Source organism: Sminthopsis crassicaudata, chromosome 2 (genome assembly GCF_048593235.1).
Source record: "Sminthopsis crassicaudata isolate SCR6 chromosome 2, ASM4859323v1, whole genome shotgun sequence".
NCBI classification, from domain to species: Eukaryota; Metazoa; Chordata; class Mammalia; order Dasyuromorphia; family Dasyuridae; genus Sminthopsis; species Sminthopsis crassicaudata.
The window spans coordinates 465,929,289-465,955,364 of record NC_133618.1 but is presented as its reverse complement, the minus strand read 5'-3'; the positions used below and the strand labels follow the sequence as shown (position 1 = coordinate 465,955,364).

The 26,076-nt window shown below is 34.1% G+C and overlaps 1 protein-coding gene across 6 annotated transcripts in view; it reads left to right on the top strand.

The window, feature by feature from the left end:
• Positions 1-26,076, top strand: part of DENND1A (DENN domain containing 1A) — a 701,497-nt gene that overhangs the window by 183,250 nt on the left and 492,171 nt on the right. For 5 of the 6 annotated variants that reach the window (XM_074293044.1, XM_074293042.1, XM_074293043.1 and 2 more), the window contains one exon: positions 22,596-22,645. The exons of the other annotated variant lie outside the window; for it this stretch is intronic. In XM_074293044.1, coding sequence (XP_074149145.1) covers positions 22,596-22,645 — 50 coding nt within the window. The remainder of the gene's footprint in view (positions 1-22,595; positions 22,646-26,076) is intronic. 6 annotated transcript variants of the gene reach the window in all.

Below are 26,076 nucleotides of genomic sequence, written 5' to 3'. Positions count from 1 at the left end.
TTTCCCAGTTCCTCTTAATTCTAGTGCCTTCTCTGTTAGTTATTTCCCATTTGTCCTTTTTTATGGCTTGTTTATGCTTAATTGTTTGCATGTTATCATTTCCATTAGATTGTGAGCTCCTCAAAGCCAGGGAATATCTTTGCCTTAGTATCTATGATGCTATTTCTTTTACGTTGGTATTAATTAAATGATTATTTCTGTGTTTTAAAAATATCATGATTGTGAATGCTTGGATATATCAACAGTCACTAAGTATTTACTGTGTCTCTTTGTACAAGATACTGAGTTATACATGGGATACAAATGAGAAAAAGAGAGACTGTCCTTGCCCTCATGGAGTTTACTATCTGGTGGAGGAGGACAATAGGAAGGAAAGGGAAGGGCTGCCAGAGGGTCTCCATTGTGGAGCACATAGTATCAAGGGAGTCAAAATGATGCAAAGTAGCTGATGAAAAATGATGAGTTAGCTGGGAATTTTGTGCCTTTTGTAAAAGGAGGCACTGGAAAAGAATATTTTGTCCTGCCTTCCAGGCATAGAGAAGAGGCAATTGATGGGACTACACATTGAGTATCTGATTGTGTACACAGAAAATCCATTAGATAGGGGATCTAGAGCAAAAGTGATTAAGTCGGGAGAGTAAATTCTCTCAAGGTCCTGTTGAGGGGAAATATAAGTCCCCTTAACAGGATCTTGAGAGAATTTGAGTGTGAATGTTTCATGACCTAGATCTCTTAGGACTGAAAGCGTGTTAGAACTAACTTTGAGAATAGTGGATTTTGTAACACTTTCTGAGAAGGGTAATATAGACATATAGAAAGAAAGAAGCCTTTTTTTTTTTAAAGAAGAGATTGTAAATTTTAAGAGAGAGTGAAAATGATTGAAGAGGTATGTTCTTGAAGGAGAAAGTAAAGGATGGTATCTAAAGTATAATCAAAAGAGTTGTTATTAGAAAGAAGATCATTTTATCTGCAACGAACTTGAGGCAAAATGTTTTGGTTTTTTTTTAAGTCCAAAATAGCTCCTCATTCTTTCTCAACCACTTTTACCTTTATACTTTATTTCTTTTTGTTGACTTCATCCTCTAAAGTTGCAATATTAGTACCATTTCAAGCTTTTTCCTCTTTCTCTTCTATCAATTTCTATCAACCCATAACATTTTCCATATTTTTCTCTTCACTTAGAACTATCTATTTTCTGTCATTGGATTATTGTTCTAGCTTTTTCTAATTATTTTTTTAAACAATGTATTTGACAAATGTATCTTTTCTTATTCAGTTTGGGTAGTTCTCCCAAAGCCTTCTACTACCCAGTTGTCTCAGTAGATTTGTTTTTAAAATGGTAAGCATGTGAGTTGTTAGGTTCTTACTAAGTGCTAATGAGATAATGAGATGATCAAGGTTCTTACTAAGTACTAAGTCAGTACTTAACAGTTCTCTAGTTCCTGCTTTTGAGGGGAGTTTTACCCCTTTGAACTCCTGGGGAGGAGCTGGAGCTTGCATGCTCTCTGGGAGATCTGCTGTCTCCACTCAATCTCTGGCCAGATTCTTTTTCCTGTAGAGAGCCGCCAACTCTGACCTAGAGTAGAGACCCCTCCTCCTTGCTCAATGTTGCTTCTTTTATCCTCCCAGAGAATGGGAATAACTCAGGGGCTTCTGGGGAAAAAAATACTTCAACCAATGAACTTGCTCCTCTTAAATATGCAAGCTCCTCCCCAGAAGTTCAAAGGGGTAAAACTCTCCTTAAAGGGCGCAACCAGAGAATTGTTAAGTACCGATTTAACACTTAGTAAGAAGCTATCATCTCATTATCTCATTAGCACTTGGTAAGAACCTTACAGTGAGTGAGTGAGTATATGTGTGTGTGAATGTCTATCCCTTTTAAGAAAAACTTGAGGAACTTCCTCACTATTGCAAATTGTCATCTTCTGTGCACTTAAAGGATTGATTAGGGGCAGTAAGAGCTTAAATGACTTGCCTCAAATCACTCTTCAAGTAAATATCAGAGATCTGCTCTTCCGGATTTAAGTATTATTCTTAAGTTACTTCTTAGTGCTATCCCTTGTAATTCTTATGATTTATTATTTTATATTTAAGCTAATCATTATCATCATTTTCATTGACTTCAAGTTTTTTTTGATTTTAGGTCCAAGGGTTCTTAAAATTACTATCTTCTGCTTTTGGTATATAATTTATATTTGTTAGTTGTGATTTGATAAAAAGCCTTCAAATACCACCATTTGGGCTTTTATTACAAAATAGATATTACACTTTTATTGTATTTCCATCCTCCTTTGCTTTAGCATAAATCTTTCTGCCCTTTCACTTCCTCCACTTTGAGACTACCTCTTGAGGATAGAAAATAATTTACTCTCCTGAACACACTGTGCATTTTCCTGACTATCTCTGCATCCTATGTGTTTTATTATTAAGTTGTTTTATTTTCATTAATTTCCTATATTACATATTTTTTAATAATTAAAGAAATTATGAACTATCTGTCTATTCTTTCAGGTTCTATTTAAACATAGTCTTTTCCATGAAGCCTTTCTTTGTTTTCATCTTCCCCTTGACTTCCTGAAGTTGAAAGTAGTTATTTTTTTCATCTGGCCTTTATCATTCTTCTTTTTTACTTTTTTTTTTTTTTTTTTTTTTGTATACTATGTATTTGATTATGTGCTTTACTACCGAACTCTTAGCTCCTTAAAGGTCAGAATAAGATTTATATTTTACCCATCTTTGTACTTCCTTCTTCTCTCCTTTGGTAAAGTTGTCTTTCATTGCTTCAGCGTAGCATGGTCTTGAACTTGTGAAGGACTATTGAACTTGTGAAGGACTATACCAGTGATGCCTTTGGCAAATATTAAGGAACTGGAAAGACTTTCTTGTGGTAGACTATATCTGTTAGTCAAGAACTAGTAAGTAGAAAGACTCATAACTTTTTTTTTCCTCTTTGGTCATAACAATCCTAAAGACTCTGCTAAGTCTTGGAGGAGTTGACTTTTGCTTGAGTAGAAGATGAACCTATATTGATAAAAATCTTTCCTATTAGACTCTCATTTTCTTGAGGAGAGTTATAGTTTATTTTTTCCCCTTTACTTATTTATTTATTTTTGTCCCTATAATGGTGCTCTACAAATAGCAATTACCTAACAATTTCATTTTACTCCCTGGACATATCCTCCATGATGATCTTGTTTCTCTTGAGAGTCATCTTGCCTCTGGGATAAGAGGCTTTAACACTTTCATCTCTGGAGTTTCTGCTCTTGGGGCCCTTATTATTTTGGGGGAATACCTCATGTGACTCATTATATTAGACCAGGCCAGTTCCAACCATGCCTTACTTCACTCTCTAGCTATCTTTTTTTTTTTTTTTTTTACCAGTTGCCTTATATATTCCCTCTCAACTGTACTTTTTGCCTATATCTGGAATTATAATCAAATTAATATCACTTTTGCTACAAGGTAGCATGTGTCTATCCTCCTCTGTGTCACGACTTCCTATCCCTATAACTTTTTTACTCAAAATATCCCTCTGGTGCTGCTTTTTATGTGTTAGATCTCCCATTAAAATTGTTGCTACTTGAGGGAAGGGACTATCTTCACTTTTGTATTTGTATCCCTAGCTCTTAGCATAGGTTTAATACACTGTGATTTTTTTTTTATTTATTTGTTTAATAAATATTCAACTAAATTCACCTTCATAGGCTCAACTAAACACACTGAATTCATACAGATGGTTAATTAAAAGTATTTATTGAACATATGAAGGAATAAGTGAGTCAGTCAACTGTTACATCTAATTGATAATAGGTCTTTGGGACTTTTGGCAGAATGGTCATAGGATCTAGATCCAGAAGTTACCTCAGAAGCTATCTAGTCCAACCCTTTCATTTAACAAATAAGAGAATTGAGCCTTTAGATGGGTGAGAAAGCACCATTAATAAAGGAAAAAAGGGTACTACAAAGGAGACCCAGGATATTAAGCACAGATGTGCCACATACATGGTTTTCCCAAAGGCCTATTTACCTTTAGGTATTAATAGTAAAAAAAAAAAATTGTATGTAAAGATATTTTTAAGCCTGTTCTTGGGTATGGCTTATTGAGAACTTTGCCTGCAGTGAACTATTTAGGTGGAAAAAATAAAAATAGATCTAAGTTCTTAGGATTTAAATCGGAGATTATTTATTGAACATTCCTTAGATATGAAACATTGTATTAACCATTGCATGGGAATGGAATATTGAAGATACATTTGGAGTGGTAATAGTATAAAGAATATAGAGTTAGAAGATGTGGCTTGGAGAATATCTGATATATGCCTCCAGATAGGTTACTTTTCCTTCCTATTTCCTTTTTTTGTAAAACTGGTATATTGATATTGAACTGTTTTACATGTACATTCAGAGTTATGAAGATTTATGCCTATGTACAATATAGCAAAAGCTTCTCAAATATCAAATGTGCTCAGAAATCAATGGATTGGGCAATAAGAAAGTGGAAAATTTAGATAAACTCTGGTATCTATATGTATCTTGTAGACAGAAATCAATATTATTATACCAAAATTATTTCCTGGGCTTTCTTCTTTTTTCTCTTCACACACTTTCACTTGGTGATCTCATCAGCTCCCTTGGGTTAAATTACCATCTCTATGCAGATGATTCACAGAACTAGTTCTAATATCTTTCATGATCTCTATCCCCATATTACATAATGCCTGTTGACATTTTTGGATGTCTTATAGACAACTCAGCCTCAAACTATTAACTTTTCCTTCAAATGTTACTTTTTCCTTAATTTTCCTTTTTTTGTTAAGTTTACTATCTTTCCAGTTACCTTAATTAGGTTCTCAGACTAAGATCCATTTTCAACATTGATTTTCCCTCAGCTTCCATAATTATCCAGTTGCCAATAGATTCAGAATCTACTTCTATAGCATCTCTTTTGATCTGTTTGTTCTCTTCTCTCTACTGATGTGGCCACTAACTTATACCAGGCTCTTCCTACTAAATTATCTCAATAGCTTCTTAATTGGTTTTCCTTCTCAACTCTTGCTTTTTTGTTTCTTGGTTTATCATAAAGTCATTAACTTTTACTTGCTCATATCTAATTTTTAAGGAACTGTTTTCCTCAGTGACCTTTTGTACCTCCTTTCTCATTTGGTCAATTTTGCTTTTTAATGTATTCTTCTCCTTATTAGCTTTTTATATTTTCTTTTGTATCACTTTCATTTCTCTTCTCAGTTTTTCTTCCACCTCTCATACTTGATTTTCAAAATTCCTTTTGACCTCTTCTATTGCCTGAGACCAATTCTTATTTTTCTTAGAGGCTTTGGATACAGAGCTTTGCCTTCATTATCTTCTGAATATATATTTTGGCATTCCTTATCACTATAGTAACTTTTTATGGTCAGAATCTTTTTCTGTTGTTTGCTTATTTCTCCAGTTTATTTCTTGGCTTTTAACTTTTTGCTAAAGTGGGACTTTGTTTCCAGGGTAGAGGGTACAATGTCTCAAGCTTCAGAGATCCTTTTAGGGATCTGTACTATGAACCAGCACTACAATCTGAATTTGAGTATGGGCAAACCAACAGAGTCCTGCCCAACTGTTAATCTTCTTCTGACCAACTATTTGGTCTCCTTACTTATGGGCTGAAATCTCTGGAAGCTGTTGCTATTGCAGCCACCACTGCCACCATTGTTGATTCAGAAGCTCCCAGAGCCAATTTCTACTTTGATGAGGCTTCCCTTGCATCTTAGTGGGACATACTTTTCCTGACAACTTTCCATATTGTCCTTGGCTGAGAGGTCTGGAAACCACCATTGCTGCCTCTGATTCAGAGGCTCTATCTAAGGCCTACTTCTAGTTTGCTAGTACTGGAGTCCTACAAAAGAACTTTACTGCTGACCTTCTAAGTTCTCCTAAGCTAGAAAACTGCTCCACTTCATCTTTTTCTGAGTTCTGATGCTTTAAAATTTATTTAGGGTCATTTTTAAAAGATATTTTTTGGGGAGTGTTATGGACCAGAACTTGAAACAAGGTGCTAAATCACTGGAATTGATAGAGACAATGCTTATGTACTTAGTTCACACCTGTAGAGTTCACACCTTTAGAGAGCATATATAATCTAGGAGCCTCAACTAGGATTGGCTTTGGGAGATTGACAAGTCAGAAGACCAAAAGCCCACTCTCTCCTAGGTGGAAGACAAGAGGCAGAAGCTGGAAGAGACAAAGGACTAGTGGCAAGAACTCTCAAAACCAAGGAGAGAGATAGGCCTTTAAGAAAGCTAACTGGACTATTTTGAAGGAGACAATAAAGGATTTGGACTTTAACTCCTGGCTGTATTTGAGGTGATTATTATACTGAACTGAAATGAAGGCTGCCTCCAGAAGCCCCCCAAGAAACCTGCTCCCAGACATTACACTTTAGAGAAGAACATTATAGGGGAGGAGTTGGGGGACTGTTCCAGGGAGTCTGCCTTTCACTCTGCCATTTTGACTGCCTCTCTTTTTTAGATTATTTCCATTGGTTTCTGCTTACTTCCTTGATAAAATAGAAACTTCTGAGTTTGGGATTTAAAGTTCTTAGTAATTTGGCTCTGGCTCTATCTAGCTAATATTGCATTTTCTGACTTATTTTGCATCATATTCCTTTACTTATTTTATATATTAGTCAAATTTGCTTTCTTTGGATTCCTTTTACAAAACATTTCACATCAGCCTCTATGCCTTTTCATAGACTTTGCGTTCATGCCGAGAATCCCTTTTTCCCAAATCTCTTAGAATTCTTAGCTAGGCAAGTGCCATTCTTATCTGAGGCCTTTTCTGTTTGACCAAGCAATAGTGCAGCCTCTCATGCTAGGTTACTTTATATTTATTTATATGTTTGCTTATTGCTAAATAAATATTTGATGATTGACTAAATTCTTAGACACTAAATTTGATAATTTTTCTTAGAATTTTGCTAGGGACAAATCTGAATTCATCATATTAGTTTCTGGAATCCAAATGATGTTTCATTTTCACCATGATAAATCTGATTGTCTAAAATATCCAGCAAACATTTAATAATATGAAATTGGAGTAAAGGAGAGAGATCAGAATAGGAGATAAAAATTTGGTCATCATTTGCACATAGCAGTATGGTTTAGTATAGATGTTAGCATTAGATTTTGAGGCAGAAAACCTCAGTTTTATTTTTGGCTTTGCTATTTATTAGGTATGTGACTGAACAAGTGATTTCTCTCCTCTGATTTGCACTTTTCTCATAGATAAAATATTGTCCATAATCTTGTGAAAACTATGCTTTTTAAAAATTTTTGTTATTATATCTTTTTATTTACAAAACATATGCATAGATAATTTTTTTTCAACCTTGAGCCTTGCAAAACCTTATGTTCCAAATTTTCCCCTCCTTTCCCCCACTCCCTCCCCTAGATGGCAGGTAGTCCAATATATGTTAAATGTTAAGTTTATATATTAAATCCAATATATGTGTACATATCTATAGTTATCTTGCTGCACAAGAAAAATTGTATCTAGAAAGGGAAAACAAAACCTGAGAAGGAAAACAAAAATGCAAGCAAACAATAGCAGAAAGAGTGAAAATGAAGCTATGATTAATGGTGTATAAAACTAATAGAGTATATGATGAGACCTAAAGATGAGGAAGAAATGTGTTGATGACTCTATAGCTGGGTCAAAAGAAAAAAGCAACTGGTTAAGGAACAGAGATTCCTGGGGGAGGAGACATACATGCATGTTTAACATAATCTTGTTTGCTTATTTTTGTCATCAGTTGAGAAATCAGAATGATTTGTTTCCTCTATGTATGTCCAGGAAACAAATTTCTAAATTTTTATCCATGAGAAAGAAAGGATGTGTCTATAACTATTAACCAATTTCCACTTATTAAAAAATGCTGCTGATTCTTTGCACAAAGAATCTTTGCAGAAGGAATCATGCCTTAGTGTGAGAGTTTAACCACTGCTTTTCTAGAACCACAGAGATTGTAGAGTTGGATGGGAGCATCAATGATGACTTTGTCCAATGTCATTTTTTGCAGATAAGGAAACAGAGGTTCAGATAATTAAAGTGCCTTTGCCCAGAATCAAAGCTACTAATTGGCATATCCAAGATTCAGCCCAAGCCTCCTGGCTCCAAATCCAGGGCTTTTCCCATCACACAACTGTTCCCTTGTAACAATCTTCTTATTGTTCTGAGGAATATCGATTGTATTAATGGAGCAGGAGACCCCAAATGAGTGATTACCTTTCTGCTCTAGTAGCTCATCAAGGCTACTGTTGTGACTTTTCTTATTTGTCAGATGGGTATAATAACAATAATAATGATACTTTTATTTCATATCTCATATGATTGTTGGGAGAATCAAATGTTAGAGGTGTATAATGCATTGGAGCAGATTTTAACTTCTGATTATAATTTTATAAACTATATAACTATATAAATTGGCATCTATGATTATTATCCTTTTTATATTAAAGAGGGAAAAAGTTATTTATTATGAGGAACTTGGATGTAAATTAAGAGTTTATAACTAATTAGAATACAGTTGAAAACCAAAAGGGGGCATAATTGCTTGCTGTGACCCTCTTAGTTGTGTAAATCTATATTGATAATGTAAAAGGTAATGAAGTGTAGTAGATAGAATACTGTTCATGGAGTCAGATTTATTTGAATTCTAATTTTCTGGTGTTCACTTAAATGTGAAATAGGAATAATAATACCTCTAATGTTAGTTTTATGGGGTTTCTTTAGAGTTCAAATGAGATAGTATATAAAAACTGATGTCATTTTAAAAGTTAATCAGTCAATAAAATTTATTAAGCACTCTGTGGGTATATGAAGAAAGTTAAAAGGTAAATTCCTGCCTTCAAGTAGCTCACAGTTGAGTGAAGGAAACAACTTGCATATAACTATGTACAGATGAGCTACATATAGCATTAATAGGAAGTAGTCAATGCATGGAAAGTATTAGAATTAAGGATTGAGAAAGGCTTCCTCTAAATGATAGGACTTTAGAGAAGTCTTGAAAGAAGCCACAAAAGCCAGGAGATGGGGATGAGGAAGGAGAATATTTCCATGTATTCATCATCATTATCATCATCATCATCATCAGTTATTCCGATGTTAAATAATTCTTTCCATGTAGATAGATAAAACATTTATTAAAACAATTAAGATATGCCGTTTTCTTTGTAAACTATTAGAGAAAACCAGAAAGCAATACATTTCATATTTTAAAGGGAGAAAGAAAGGGTGACCTGTGGGAGTGATTTTGGAGTGGGAAGGCAATCAGTTTGGAAATGGAACAGAGTAGATATTAATAAGATGAATTTATGGACATATTTATCTTTCCCTTTATCTTAATATCTCATCATTTTTAGTGTCAAGTATCTCTTAGATGCTAGACAAATAGAATTTTTAGCATAATTTTATTCAAAAAATTTCTAATTTCATTAGTATCAGTCCTTTTATAAGTCTCAAATATTTCATTCCTATATACATAGGATATATATATATATAATCTTCATAGCTTTGGCCAAAAAAAAATCATGTTTTAGTAACCATACTTATGATGATGAACTTATTTGAGTTGAGTGGTACTCAAGCCACAGACATGATATATTTCCAATATATCTCAAAAGTCTTTCTTATTTTTTCAGTAAATCAAACCTGCTAGAGTTTGTATTTGCTAGCATTACCATAATACATATTTTGCCCCCTCCTGGAGAAAGTAGCATATTAGAAGAAAATAGTACTAAGATTTTTATAAAATCTAAGAATAAATAAGAGGAGATGTAGATTAATATATCATGATGATATTCATTTTTGGTACCTGGGGACCTTTATTAACATGTCTTGTTAGATGATGATTTTCAGCACCTTACTGGGAAGTACATTGAATAATTTGCGTAAACCATGCAGTACAGATTCCTTATTTTAGCACTAAGACTTACAAAGGCTTCTTTTAGCAGTCCTTTAATTTTGTACTTATGTATGTGACATAGCCTGTGGCTGTGATAGCTACTGTGAATCTGCAGTTGTTTGGGGATGAAAGGAGGAGGCAGCTGGAAACTCAGTAGCTACATCTAGCTGTCTACCTAGAGAAGGCCTTGATTTGGAGTTTATCTAAACAAGCCCCACTAATCCGAGCTATCTAGGGGGATCTACTGTCAAAACACGCAGCGTGGCCCTAAGGCAAACACAGCCTCACTGAAATGAATTCAGGGGCTTCCAATACTCCAATGACTGCATACTGGAGGCTCTCTCTTTTTTCCCCCCTGAAAGAGGGTAAGAGAGGTAAAATTTGCATAATGCCTTTTCATTGGAAACTTTTGGAAAGCTGACAGAGCCCCAGCTTATAGATCTGTATCCACAATACAGAGTGTATAGGAGAATCCTTGAATGACCTAACCATATTGAAAGAAAATATAAAAGCGCCCAAGTATAGCCAAGTGAGAGAGGAAAAGAGGCTGATGCATTGTCTAACATCTGCTCCACTTCTCGTTAGTTTTGTTCTTTGCTATTCTATGTGGACTTTGGAGAAACCTAAGACAGCCGAACATGAATCCTATAATCTTCCTTGTGAATATTTATGCAGCATGGCGGGGCCCCTAAGCTGTCCTTGGCGTTTTCCGACTTCCCCCTCTCATTTCCATGCCCTCAAATGAGGCCAGCATTTCAAAAGCTAAATAAATGTTTGTGAATGTTTATAAAAGATTTGCATAAATTTGGCCTTGTTTGAGAAAGATCACTTTTTTTTTAATGTCAGTTGGGGGCAGGGATTTTTTTTTTTTTTTTTTTTTAATAAGTTCTCTTCCTACCCCTCTACCCCGTTTATCTTGAAAATAAAGTCCTGCCTACCAGAACAATGATTGCTGATTAAGTGGGTCTGCCATTGCAACTGAATAGGGCTTTCGAAATGCTGGGTTAAGAAAGGCCTATCATCTGAAGGCAGAATTATAGAATTTGGAAAATGTTATTCCATGTAGATACTTAAATCTATTTTTTAGTACCATGTAATTAGGTTAGACAAAGAGTTCTCAGAAGTTGTAGAATGCTGTAGCCACTCAGAGTTTAAACAAATCTCCCTTGGGTAATGGATTTTAATAACCAGGAAGTTCAAATAATTTATAACAGTCCTTTCCTTTTCTAAAGTTGAGTAAGCTTTAAAATAATTGTTAGCCTTTGTGGTTCTTTGAGATCCCTAGTTCACAAATAGTGTCCATTTACATGGTGACTTTTGGCCATGAAATTATCTCTGATCTTAAAATCTTGTTATCTTTCCCCATTTCAAATGCCCATACACAGCCCAATGAGAAAATACATTGGACAAATAAAAATTATATGAAATAGACTTGAGGATATATATTTAAAATACTTTTGTTTTATCCCCATGTCCCTAGCAGATACTTACATTGGCTAAATGTATTTATTTTAAAAAATTAAAATGGTTTTTGTAGGATTATAGGAAATGTTGTAGATAGAAGTGTTAATTTCATTGGCAGTGTGGCACTAGCAAAGTGGTAGCAGTTTATCCTGTTAGTACTTTGGTTGTACTGGTTTAAAGGTTTAAGTTGTCATTAAACCACAAACTCCAGCTACTTTCTCTGACACGATTTTTTTTCCCCTATCACATCTGCTAGGCCTGGGTCCCAGGAGGAGCCTTAGAGAGCAGTGAATTCAACACGGGCCCATTATCGACTGCTTTTTCGTATGTGGTGAAAGGGCTCAGACCTCAGGGAGGCTTGAAGCCTCCTCCCATGTAATGTCCAAGTCAGATTTGAAGGACTGGTGGCAGGAAAGCTTTGGCCTTGGGGTGTAAATTCTAAGAAATAGAGGCACAATTAAGTTTAAAAAATTCAAGGACTTTGAGCTTGATAATGAAAGATTTTTTTTTAGACTAATGTGAGCAGAAAAGTTGCCCATCTGTGCACAATTTTGTGTGCATTTAAAATATTTAAATTCTGACAGCTTTTAATATGCTTACAAAATAGTATTTCTATCAGTGCTCTTTTTCTTTGGAATGGAGGGAGAAGTAACTAAATAGTATCAATGTAGGGCAAGTGAGGTCTTCACTGAAATGATAGTTTTGTTTGGGTCCTTAACATTTGTTTCCATTTTGTATTGTTTTAAATTCATTTTCTTTTTCCTCAGCTATTCCTATTCAATGTTTACTTTAAGTTAAAAAATAACATGCATTTAAGCAAAATTTAAAAATTATTTGTAGCTTACAATATGTTAAGAGCTATATTGCATTACTATATTGTAAGGATGTTTTAGCTTGATAAATTATATTACTGATTTCAGATTTCCTTTTTAAAAATTTTATATTCAAAATTCTCAATCAACAAAAAGAAACAATAGAAGTTATACTATGAAATTCTGCTTTGTATTTGATGTTTTGGTTAAAAAAGAAAAAAAGGATGAGTTTTTCTTTTTCTAAATATAATACTTTGGTTTTCTCTGTTAAATTTTGTATGTGTGTGTAGGTTTTAAAGATATAGTTATTGGATTACACCATGATAAATTTAGAGCTAGAAGGGTCCTTCTTCAACTGCTTAATTTTGTACATGAGAAAATCAAGGTCATGAGAATTTATATGATTATTTAAAGTCAAACAGATAGCTTTGGGCCCAATGTCCCTGACTTTAATCCTTCTCATTGAGTTTGTTCTACTCCAAACTCTTTTTAATATGAAATTTACATGTAGCATGCTTATTAAAATTTAAAATTTTTTATGATCAAGAATTATACTTTTATGTTAAAATATATGAAATTATTGTGTGGTAGAACTAGAAGGAACTTTAGAACGTAGAATGATAGAACATTCTGTTGGGGTAGGACCTTAAGTTTTACTATTACAACTCCCCAAATCCCTCATGTTATAGAACAAAGAATCTGAATCTGGGTATCACAGCACTGTTTATATTATTTTTATTCTAATTAGTGCCTATAGAACAAGTCCTATAAACTGTTCAGAAAAGTTGTGAGAGACTTTAAACATATTGTTGAGATATTCCTTCTTTCTTAAAAGGCAGTATGTCAGTCAATAGAATTAATAAAAAATTTTACAGGAATTTTATGTTCAGGTGAATAGTTGAGCTATAAAATTGCTAATTTATTAAAAGCTTTTTCCTTACAGGAGAGAGTTTGATGCACAACTGTAGTATAGATTTTGAATTTAATTAGATGTTTTAAATAATTTACTTATTCAACAGATATTTATAAATTGTGTTCTAAGTTCCAGGCACTTATGTTTGGCACTAGGAATACATAGACAAAAATGAAACAGGCCCTACTTTTAAGAAGTTCATATTTCCATAGCTCTTTATAATTTGCAAAGTACAGAGATCACTAAAACTTTATGAGTTATGTAGAGCAAATATGATTACCTCTGTCTTATATATGATAAATTTTAGGCACAGAGAGTTAATTGCCCAAGTCATACAACTAAGTATTAAAGCCAGGTCTCCTGACTCCAAATCTTATACACGTCCCACTGAACCATGCTTAAATTGGAGTTAAAAAAAAAAAAAAGTCATTCCTCTTTTTATACTTAGAAAATTACTGTTCTTCAATATCCTTGGTGATAGTTAAAATTGAAAGAACTTCTCATTTATATTATATACATAGGATCCTAGCGATCATTATTTTAAACTTCTGTTAACTTCAAAATAATGCGCCCTTTTAAAAGTAGAAATGACTAAAAATAGGCTTTTCTAAATAAAATCAAATTTGTGTACAAATGTGTGTTTGTATCTATTTTTAATTGTGTTTTTAAGGCAATCAGTTGTCTTACAGATAGCTTTTTTCTTTTCCTTTTTAATTGTATATACACATTACAAGTATAAGACCTCGAGTGTCAGTATTTCTTTATGCCTATTTGAATAGAGAAAATTTTACATGTTGGAATATAGTATTTGAAGGCTCAGAACTGTGATCCACATAGTAGTGCATCTTCATTTTTAAGAAATTGAGATAATCAGACCTTTTTGTCTCTCTCCTATTGATCTATCAGTCTATCTATTTGAACTTCAAGAACATAGAATAGAGTTTTAGATCATAAAATCTTAAAAAAATAGAACATAAAATGTTAAGGAAGAAAGAGATTTTAGAATGTTATAATATTGCTTTTTCCTTTTGTGGACAAAGGGAACTCCACCACGTTTCTCATCAGCCTGAGTTTTATGTCCTGGAAGAAGATCACTTTTCCATTAAGCCACAAAGAAACACATATTGTGTCATACCTAGCATGATCATTACCATCTTATATGTACACTGATCTCAAATATTTTTCTTTAGAACTATTAATTAGTAACTTGTTGAAATTTCTTAACTATCACCTGATTTTTTAAGAGAAGACACAAAAAGTAATCATGAACTTAAAAAAAGTTTAATGATGATATTGTGTTTATGTTTATGTTTGCGTGTGTGTGAATGTTCATATTTATATATGCATTCACTCTAGCTGCCAAACTCACTTATTTTTTGTTTATTAGTTTCAAAAATGCAAAGCAAATAAAGAAAAGTACATGTTAATAATGTTGATAGCCTTTGTAGGATTTCCCTTCCCCCTTTCAGGATAAAATAGTATAGCTTTCTCATTATTAATGATCCTAATTAACTTCAGTGAAACTAACCTTCAAAGTTTTGCTTCCAGACAGGACTCTATAATGGTGTAAAATTATAAATTTAAAAACCTTTCCCCTAGTTTTGTGGCTAGATGAGAGAACCATCCTTCTAGAAGGATGAATAGAGTATAGTACCCTGTTTCCCATCTTTTCAAGAGGGTAAGGTCCCCACTTGCTAATTCCTCTGCCCAGATAATTGGAAAAAATGCAAAGTTAAGTGAGAAATCATCTTGAGATGTGTATGTCCCATTTGCAAATGTATTAAGTACTGGGTGATGGATTGCATTCTCAGTAGATTGAGGTTTGTTGTGTGAATTTTTTTCATTCCTTTCATTATACTGTAGAACAACAATTTTCATAGAACTGTAGGATTATGGGGTTGAAAAGGAGCTTCAAGATCATCTAATTCAGCTGGTAAAGTCAGTGTGACATAGTGGAAGAATACTGGATTTGACATTAAAGGATCTGGGTTTGACTCTTAGTTCTGGCAAGTTTTACCTGGGTAATCTTAAAGGGAAGATTGCTTAACATTTCTGCCTTCAGTCTCTTCATCTGTAAAATGAAGGAATTAGACTACATCAGGACTTCCTAAATTTTTTCCACTCTTGACCCTTTTTTGTCCAAGAAATTTTTACATGGGTACATGTAATAGATATATGTCAAACATTTACTGATAATAAGTCATAATTTTGTGATCCCTTCATTAAGTTTAAGAGATGCCACATAAGGTTATAAACCACAGTTAAGAAGCTGGGGACCAGATGACTTCTTGATATGAATATGAAACATGAATTCCTTCTGCAGCATTCCTGCTAAGTAGTCATCTAACCTATACTTGGGGGGTGAGGTTTTCACTGACTCTTAAGGCTTACTACTTCCAGACATTTCTAGTTATTAAGAAATCATTTTTACGTTGAATCAAAGTTAGACTCTTTTGTACATTCTTTCTTATATTAAGACAGATATTATACTATATTAAGGTATATCAAATATTCAAAGATTGTGATCATTTAGTTTTCTCATACATAAGATGAAGGAGTTGGTATCTCTGTGATCTATTTTAGCTCTCCATTCTAAAATTGTCTTCTCCTAAGTTTTATCTATGCTAAATTTTCCTAATTTTTTTCAACCAGCCCACATATGGCCATTTTTCAGGCCTTTTCAGTATCCTTGTTGATCTCTCTTGGCCAAATTGTCCAGTTTGTTATTGTTCCTCTTAAAATGTGACACCCTAAACTAGATACTGCACTTTAGATACGATTTAACTAGGGTAAAGGATAGTGGCATTGTTGCTTCCTTGTTCTGGATACTGTACTTTTATTATATTTTAATTATTACATTAATTCTTTTGGTTGATACATCATACTTTATTGTAATAAATACATAGTTTAAAGGCAATGTATTATCACAATATTTGGCACCCGAAATCTGCATTTGAGTCCTTGTCCTGATGTTTGGTGACTATAGGCAAGCCTTTACCTATCTAGATTTCAGTTTCTTCAATTGTATATACAAATAATACCTGTATTATTTATCTCCAGGGAAATATTGTAAGGAAAAAGAATAAATAGCAAAGTGCCTCATAGAAATGGGAGTTGTTACTTGTAAATCTTTCTTTCTCCCTTTCTGTTTTCTTTGTATTTTGGCTTCTTCCTACTTAAGTGATTGTCTGTTTTGTGTGGGGGGGAAAAGGCCCTTTTGGAAATTGCCTATTTCATAAATTGTCTTGTGACACAAAGGGGTTGAATGCTGTATACTTGTCTCATTTATTTTGAAAACTTTGCTATGGAACCCAACTTAATCAATGAGCCCACTGTTGTCTCCAATAAGTTATGTGTTGGCCGTATTGATTGAGGGGGATTTTAGCAAACCCGTGCGGGGTTTATAATGTCAGCAGTGTTTTGATTATGAAAAGAGTTGGAACCTGGGGACATGGAACCAGGTGGTGTATGTCCTAAAGCCAGTAGTGACATGGTGGGCTGCCTTCCCCTTGGGATCTAGTTCATGCTCTGCACTTTAACTGTGGTGACTGGAAGCTATAGATTCACTTTTTTTTTTTTTTTTTTTTTTTGGGCTCATTAAAATGTTAAGAAATCAAACTGCACATAAAAAAGCCTTGTGAAAATATAAATTCTAGGATTGATCCTGGAAACTGACGGATGCTGCCCTTCTCCTTTGCTCATACTACCTCTCCTCATCCCCTGACAATTGATTCATTTCCATTTCATCTGTGTAGCACATAAGACCATAACATTTAAGAACTATTAGTCCTCTACTCTAACTTCTTCAATTTACAAATAGGGAAATTGAGTCTCATAGAGGGAAGTCATTTGCCAATAGCTATAAAACTAGGAAGATTCCAGTCCTGGGCTTTTGTATTCACCTCTCTTTCCATTCTACCACACTGCTCAAAGATAGGTTTTATAGAAAGAAGTACATGTAATTGGTTGTTAGAGAAAACATTTCCTAAGCAAAACAATCAATGAGGTAGCTTAGGGACTGTTGGTATTACATTGAAAGCAGGACTTTGGTGTCTTTTTTGAAGAGTGGAATATTCCTTATGAAAGTGGTTGTCATATTTTCTGGAAGGAGGCTGATGAGAAAGATTTTCAGTGATTCAGTCTTGCTTCTGATACTAACATGATTTTTGTATTTGATCCTTTTATTTTTATTCTTTGGGTCTGTGAAATCAGGGTGTTAGATGAAATGATTTCTAAATTCTTTTCTATCTATAGCATTAACTCTGTGAGGTCAGATTCCTTTTAATATTTTTTGTTCTAAGGTCCTTCCTAGCTATAACATGATTATCCTAATAAGAAACACAAAATATATGTTGCCATAAGTAACCACTGTTTTTCTTTTATAATATATTGATGACAGCTAGAAACAAACACATATATGCATGCATACACATATATTAGTGTATATGATAATTTCCAGTTTAATATCCAGTAAGCATAAGATAATTTTGACATTATGGTGACCAAACTAAAAGCTCACTACTTGGCCAAAAGAGTGACTTCTTAGTAAGAGCTTACTTAGATATCTAAGTTGATCTCAGTGCATGTTTTAACACTTCTTTCATCCCCCAAAATTACAACTTATCCCCTGCAAACTTCATCCTTATCCTCCCTAAAATCCTCTGTAGGGTATTACTCATCTCCTGTTGACCTTCCTCTTGTTTTTTATTTTGTAAGTACTTTGATTTGTTCCTTTGTTGTCCAATGTTCTCCCTTTATAATGACCTTATCTCCTTCTTTGATCATATATTTTTTGGCTAATAATATTCACATTGAGAGATTGCTATGGTATAGGTAGAGAGCAAGCTTTGGAGTTAGGGATATCTGGGTTTAAGACCTACCTTCAACCACTATTGACTGTGTTCCTAGAGCAAATTATTGAAATCTTCAATGGCCCAAGCAAGTTTTCTAATACATTTAGTTATTCGTCATGGAAGACTTTTCTTTAGCAGAATTCCCTTTTGAGATGAAATGAATGGATTGGGAGGTTCGGAAGAGAAAAAGAGAGAGAGAGATAAGGCACAGAGAATGAATGTTAATAGTTTTACACTACTTCCTACATTAAGGACATTTTCTTTGAGATCATCTAGTCATAAAGTCCTATATTCTGAGTCAGAAAGCAGAAGAGAATTTAAAGGCTTTCCACTCTTTCTCCTTGTTTTACAGCTGAGAAAACTGAGGCCAGAATGAGATAGTATTTTTCTTAAGTGAAAGTACAAGGAGTAGAACTTGTTTGCCATCTCTTCCTCTAGTATTCATCCATTGTAGCATGCTAACATATTGTTGTCTTCTGGAATTTAGACTTAGGAAAGAAGGAAAGAAAAAACAAGTATTTTCTAAGTGCATACAATATGTCAGGCACAGTATGCTAAGCTCTTTACAAATATTATCTCATTTGATTTTCACAATAACCCTGGGAGATAGTTGTTTTTATTATTCCTATATTACAATTGAATAGCAGAAACAGAATAGTTAACTGGGATCACAGAGCTAGTAAGTATCTGAGATTCAATTTTAACTCAGATCTTCCTTATTCAAAATTCAGTGCCCAGCCCTTTTCATAGTGGCTAGAAACTGGAAAATGAATGGATGTCCATCAATTGGAGAATGGTTGGATAAATTATGGTATATGAATGTTATGGAATATTATTGTTCTGTAAGAAATGACCAACAGGAGGAATACAGAGAGGCTTCTTGGAGAGACTTATATCAACTGATGCTGAGTGAAATGAGCAGAACTAGGGGATCATTATATACTTCAACAATGATACTGTATGAGTATGTATTTTGATGGAAGTGGATATCTTCAACATAGAGAAGAGCTAATCCAATTCCAATTGATCAATGATGGGCATAATCAGCTACATCCAGAAAAGGAACACTGGGAAATGAGTGTAAACTGTGAGCATTGTTTTCTTTTGTTTGTTTGTTTGTTTGTTTGGTTTTGTTTTTTTCTTCCCAGATTATTTTTACCTTCTGAATAAATCCTTCCTTTGCAACAACAACAACAACAACAAAATACGGTTCTGCACATATATATTGTACCTTGGATATGTTATAAGATATTTAATATGTATGGGAATGCCTGCCATCTAGGGGAGGGGGTGGAGGGAAGGAGGAGAAAATTCCAGAACAGAAGGGAGTACAAGGGATAATGTTGTAAAAAAAAAAAAAAAAAAAAAAAATTACCTATGCATATGTACTGTCAAAGAAAGTGTTATAATTATAAAAATTAATAAAAAATTTAAAAAAAATTCAGTGCCCAGTCCACTGGGCTACCTGGCTACCTCTAGGTTAGATAGCCTCAGGATTGTTAATCATCAGTGGGCTTGAGTAAAAATGAAATGGCAAGAGTAGACTTTTGAATAGTGATATTTAGTTGACAAATATTTATTAAATGCTTACTCTGCTTTAGGCTTTGTGCTTTAGCATTGGAAACACAAAGAAAGATAAAAATTAGATCCCTGCCCTCAAGGGGCTAATATTTTAGTGGGAAAGATACAATGCAAAAAATTGGGCTTATAAGACATTTACAGTGCAAATAAAATAAACTTTTTGGAGAGAATTTGATCCTGAAGTAAAAGAGGACAACACTATTGTTTTGTTAAATTTTTTCTTTTATTTAATTTTAATTTTTCTTTTATTTGAATTATTGGGAGGATAAAGGTGTCAGTGGGGCTGGGGCCCTAAAGAATTTAAAGAGAATGTTCCTTCTAGTTGTTTGAGTAATGTTTTTATTGGCCAGGAAAACTCCTTTATTCTTGTGTATAGTAGTCTTAGAATCACTGAGTTAGAAGGCACTTTTGAACATAGAATCTTCAAATATAGAACACATTAGTATTCAAGGAATCAAAGGAACCAAACTCTGTGATGGTATGCAAATGCCAGGGATGTATCCTGGTGTCTTGATTCTAGGCAAGATAAGGTTAAACTCACATATTAGGGACCAGGATTCCAGAGGCAGAATCCAAGTTCTTCCGGGGGGGGAATGAAGAGGAGGACTAGAATTTAGGAGTATGGTGTGGGTGGAATAGCAGAGAAGCAATAGTGTGATTGGAATTGAAGGTTTGTAGATAGTAGCTATGGTCAAGAAGACCAGAAAGAGAGAAAAAGACAGGGGTTCTCAAACTACAGCCCACGGGCCAGATGCAGCCCGCTGAGGACGTTTATGTGGTCCGCAGGGTTATGGTAAATGGGCCGAGGGGTGGAGGGAGACAGAGTATGAGTTTTTGTTTTTATTATAGTCCGGCCCTCCAACAGTCTGAGGAACAGTGAACTGGCCCCCTATTTAAAAAGTTTGAGGACCACTGGACTAGATTATAAAAAGTTTTAAATGACAGTTAAAATAGTTTATATAAGATGCTAGAGGTATTAAGGAGCCATTGAAGTTTGGTGTTAGCAGTGAGTTGGTTATGAGCTGATGAAATTTGTGCTTTAAGAACATAGAATATCATAAGTTGCTCAGACCACATTGAGAATGCTTTTGGCAGAACTGCCTAGGATCCTGTTTCTTCTTAATTCCAGTTCTAAGCATTCTCTTCTGGGTGAGCTAGGTAGTGATTAATCTTTAGATGACATCTGCTTTTAAAATAGCACATAGGCTATTAACAGACAGCACAACTCAGATATGACTAGTGTATATATAAAGCAATTTAGATTATGTTGAGAGAAATTTTCCTTTGTATTTATTCTAATCCATTCACTTAGTGTTGGCTTCCATTTCTTATCAGTGCTATAATTAACACATAGTCCCTGCCTAACAATGTTAAAGAATAGAATATTTTCTCATTTGAATTAATGTAGGAGGAATATGCTCTGGCAGGGAAAGTCAAAGTATGTTATGCTTCATTGAATAGACGATTAGATTGATGTGAGTTTCTTTCTTGAGTGATAGAACTGGTTTTAAAACTAAATGAAGCGAGCATCATCAATCCAGTTAGCATTGATAACTCATTATTATTGGTTGGGAAAGGGCTACATTTGTAACCTGATCTTTACTTTGTCACACTGACAGATTTAGACTTAGTAAAGGCAGACTTGTTTCATCTTAGACGCAAGACTTAAAAAAAATCATAAAAATGTGCTCATTGTTTTATCCTGAGTGAGTAGAAAAGAGTGGAGAGCAAAACAGATTTGTGAAAGGGATAAATGTGTAATTTTTCTAACATTTGAATTAATGATCAACAAATGAATGAAGTAATGGTGCGGGTGAGACTTTTCATTTAAGCTAAGCTAAACTGGAAAAATTTTCTTTGTCACAGGAAGTTGTCTAGGTAATTTTTGTGTCTTTTATATGACGGACACTTAAAAAATGTTTGCTAACTTAAATGGCTTCTTGCATTTATCTGGGTATTTGTATACATGCTTTAACCTTTTTTGGTTCCATGTTCAATCATTCTATTTACTAATGACTCTTAAGTGTCTCTTGACATTATAAAGTCCCATTTCCTAATGTTCAGTTTTATGTCCTAACATTCTATGTTTTTTTAGAGTTTCCAAAATAATATTTTATGTTCTAATATTCTGTATTCATGTGTTCCATTTGAGGCTAGCATTCTGTGTTTTATGTTATGTTGCTCTGTGAACCAGCCTTCATTCTGGCACTAACATTCTCTGACTCTTGACGCCTTTCTTGAATGAAGGTTTTCCATTCTATACACTTTCTGAAGAATGTTTAGTGATTTGTACCTACTTATTTCAAAAACACATTTAAATTAATAGTTTACTTTTATTAATTGATAACCTGGGAATGTGTAAACAAGGACAAGCACAGTGGTGTCATTTTAAAAAACTCCAAAACTTGAAACAGTTACAATTTGATGTCAAAATAAATTGGTGACAAACAGAAACTTTCTATGAAAATAAGCAAATAGACTTTTTAATGGAGGAAAAGATTGTGAGTACATTCAACAAAAATGATCTCTGATAATGATTGGCTTTATCTCTTTCTTGTTATTGGTCCTATTGATGTTGGGAAGCGGTTCCTAATCCCAGACCCCTCTGTTCCTAGGTAACAGGCAAAAATGGTGCCAGCAGAACTGGTCCTGCCAGGCCAAGCCCATGTGGTTTGGTGTTATTCAGTCTGATCCATATGGTCATGCTGAAGATGGTCCCTTGAGGGGTGTTAACACTCAGCCATGCAAACTCCTCCCTCCCTTTGGAGCTTTGCTGCCGGGCCCCTGCTGCTTGCCCATGTGTGAATCTTGATTAATTTTTCATTTTTAATGAAGTTTGATCATGTTTATTATTTCACATGATTGACTGCCCAGTCCTCCTCCCCATGTAATTGATAAAGCTCATATTTCTTCATCTGTCTCAGATTTCTTCAGGGGTAGAGTTGTAAGATTGGGCGCTTGTGGTTAATGTTAGATTTATTGCTCCCATTACATGTATAAATTATCTCTTTTTCTCTCCACAGGAAGTTCTACAGACTTTGACCAAGTTTTGTTTCCCCTTCTGTGTGGACAGGTAGTGTTAGATTTTTAAACTTTACTAGAGAGAAAAAAAAAAAAAAACTTGTTAATAAAATTGCTATGGAGAATGAAAACCATACTATTTGTAACATTCTGTCTGTTTAACTATGATTTAAAGCACCTATGTGCTGGGGAGAGTTACAATATCCTCTTTCCTGGGGATTTTATGGGCATCATCAAAAAGTTTAAAAGTTTTTAACTGTGCCTTGGTAGGGGAGCATGGGATAGTGGAAGAGCCCTAGATTGGGAGGCAAAAGATTTACAAATGACTTCTTAATTAATGGACTATGTGACCTTGGTCCAATAATTTTCCCTTTGTAATCTTCAGTTTCCTCATCTGCAAAATGAGGATTAAATTATAATATTAATAACAATAAAGAAGAAGCAGTGGTCTAGTAACCAAGAGGTCATAATTTGGAGTCAGAGAACTCAGGCTCAAATTCTAACTCAGCTACTTTATATCTTTATGACTTTGCATAAGTCACTTAAACTCTCTGAGCCTCAGTTTCCTCATCTGTAAAATGAAGGTGCTGGATCACATGATCTTTAAAGACTTAAAGACCTCTAAAGATCTAAAAGACCTCTAAACCCTGTAATTATTTTATTCTTCATAACTTACATAATAAATTTTATAATAATGCTTTAAGGTATACACATTTCCCTCATCCCCACTTCCATTAAATAACACTGAAATAATAATGGCAGGATTATTATCCCCATTTTATAAGTAAGGAAATTGAGACCTAGAAGTGAAATGATCTGCACAAATTAATATAATTTGTGAGTGCCAGTATTACAACTTGAATGTAGATCTTTTTGACTCTAAGCCCAGTGCTCTTTCACTGCACTATGCTGCATTTTGTCATCTTTAAAGTCTTTTGTAGTTCAATGAATTTTTAATTTCAATACCAAACTTAAACCATTGATGTTTGCATGGTTAGAGTTTAAACTCCTGCTATTTATACTGTATGTTTAGTATATTAAATGTTTAAGTATTATTATAGAAATTTGTGTGTTTTGGATATAGCATACATGTGTGTACATGTATATGTATGTGGGATTGAAGGTAAGAAAGGGGGGTGTGAGAGAGAGAGAGAGAAACAAACATAAAAAGAGTGCTAAGGAGGGGAGGAGGAGGAAGGGGAGGCATTGTATGTATATTCAATAAAAAGAAATTTTAAGTCTATCAGATTTAAAGATGTTTGACTGTTTTCCTGAAATGGAATTTTCGTTCTACATTATTGATATGTTGGGTCAGATACACAGCCCCAAGTAATGACCAGGGTACTGGACTTGGAATAAAGTGACGTGGGTTCAAGTCTTAGGTTCTACTTCCTATTAATTGTATAACTTCAGGTAAGTCACTTTCTTCTCATCTGTTTAAATGAGGAAGTCATACTAGATGATATCTATGGAGTTTTGATTTAATTTAATTATTTTTATTATATATTTTAATTTCATTTAATTCAACCTCCTCCCATGTGTGTAACATTATGCTTGGTGTTAGGGATACAAAAATGAAATAATATAATTATGATGTGCAATTAAATATAGTCAATATAGAGGAGAGCTAAGGATCATGGGAAAGTTTAAGAAGAAAGGAATATTCTCACCTGGGGAAAAATAGGTAAGGACTCCTAGGCCAGTCAGAGTATACATGCAGTCAATTTTAAATGAAAAATTTGCCTTAATCTTAAAATGCGTTAGATTATAAATAGAGCAACATAAATTTCTCTTTTTTCATGTGTTTGCTAACAATTATTTAATGCAAGTTTTACATTTGTATTAACCAATTAGATATAAAACTTATGCTTTACTCACTGATACAAGGTATATTACAAATCATGGTGATGATATATTTGTAGGAACTAATGGAGCTGGAATTTCAAGTAAGTAGTTGGGTCTTTAAACAATTTAATCAGTTTAAATATGACTTAAATGAAGATTCATTTTGGGCAGATTTTTTTTTCCCATGGCTGTTATTTTTAAATTAGTATTTTAAAACTAGAGACAGAACATAGCATAGTGGATTGAGCATAGATAGGAATTAAGAAGAATAGCTTAAAATCCCACCTCTGACATTTACTAACTATATAATTGTGAGTGAATCACTTAAACTCTGAGCCTTAAGTAGCTCTCCAAGATTCTGTGTTAATGTTATGATTGGTGTTGGTAGAGAGAGCTGCCCCACTGATGAAATCATAGGTCCCTGAGGTATTTTTAAACAAATAGAACAATAGTAGGATGCAGTAGATAGAACATTGGGCTTAGATTCTGGACACTAATTCTGTTCTTGGTTCTGCTACTGTGTTACTCTGTGGCCTTGGTTAAGTCACTTTACTTGCCATGGCCACCTTCCCTCAAAGAACCTAATTGGATTGGTGAGACAAAATACACAGTAAGAAAAAGGTGGGCTATTCAATTCAACTAATAATCATAACTATCATTTATAGCCCTTTGAGTTTGGCAGCACTTTTTTTTTTTTTCATTACCACCTTTCATCCTCATAACTCAACAAATATCAGTGAAGCTTCTGTTTTTCAATACAGAGTACTTGGCTGGGCACCCACCAGAGGTGATAAATAATAGAGTAATAATACAGAATAGTAGAATAAAAAATAGAAAAAAAGGGGGGCATCTCTGCCTTTATGGAGTTCACATTATAATAAGGATTTTGAGGTTCATAATTATATATCATATGGGATACAATGAATGCTTAAGAAATATACAAATGTTATGATACTGATGAGTTTAAGAGAAGAGGGTTATTTATGATAGAAGGGTACGAGAGAGGATTTCATAGTAGATATAGGTAGTATCTAAGCTGGCTTTTGAAGAGTGGTAGAGATGGCTGAGATATTTCAAGTACTGGGAACATCAGCAAATACAATGTATTGGTAATGTATGGAATGTGCTGTATAGGGACAAAAGGACTTGGCTAAACAACCTTGTTTGGAGCATGGAGTGTGTTAAGAGGAATGAGGATAAAGGGAGAGATTAGAGGTAGGTTGTGGAAAGCCTTACATGCCAGACTAAGGACTTTGGACTTTATTTAGTCTGCAGGTGGTTCTGTATTAAGCCATTCCTGCTTGACAACCCAGGAACAGTGGAAGAAAAGACAAGTAGCTGTCACGTGGGATTTAATACCTTGGCCCACATATAATTTTTTCCATAAATGTTTGGTGATGATGACTTGGCTAACATGGACCTTGTCTCTCATGTGATACCTGGAATCCAACTGTTTCATCCACATGGTCCATGCCTCTGCATTCCATTTATATACTATACCTGGAAGCTTCTTCAAGATTTAATGAAATGCTTCTGGAGGAGACAGAAATAACCATCACTTGGCAGGCAGCATGAAGGTTATATTCTGTGATTTGAATAAACATTGCTTTTCTTCCTTGTTCTTCATGTTGACATGGA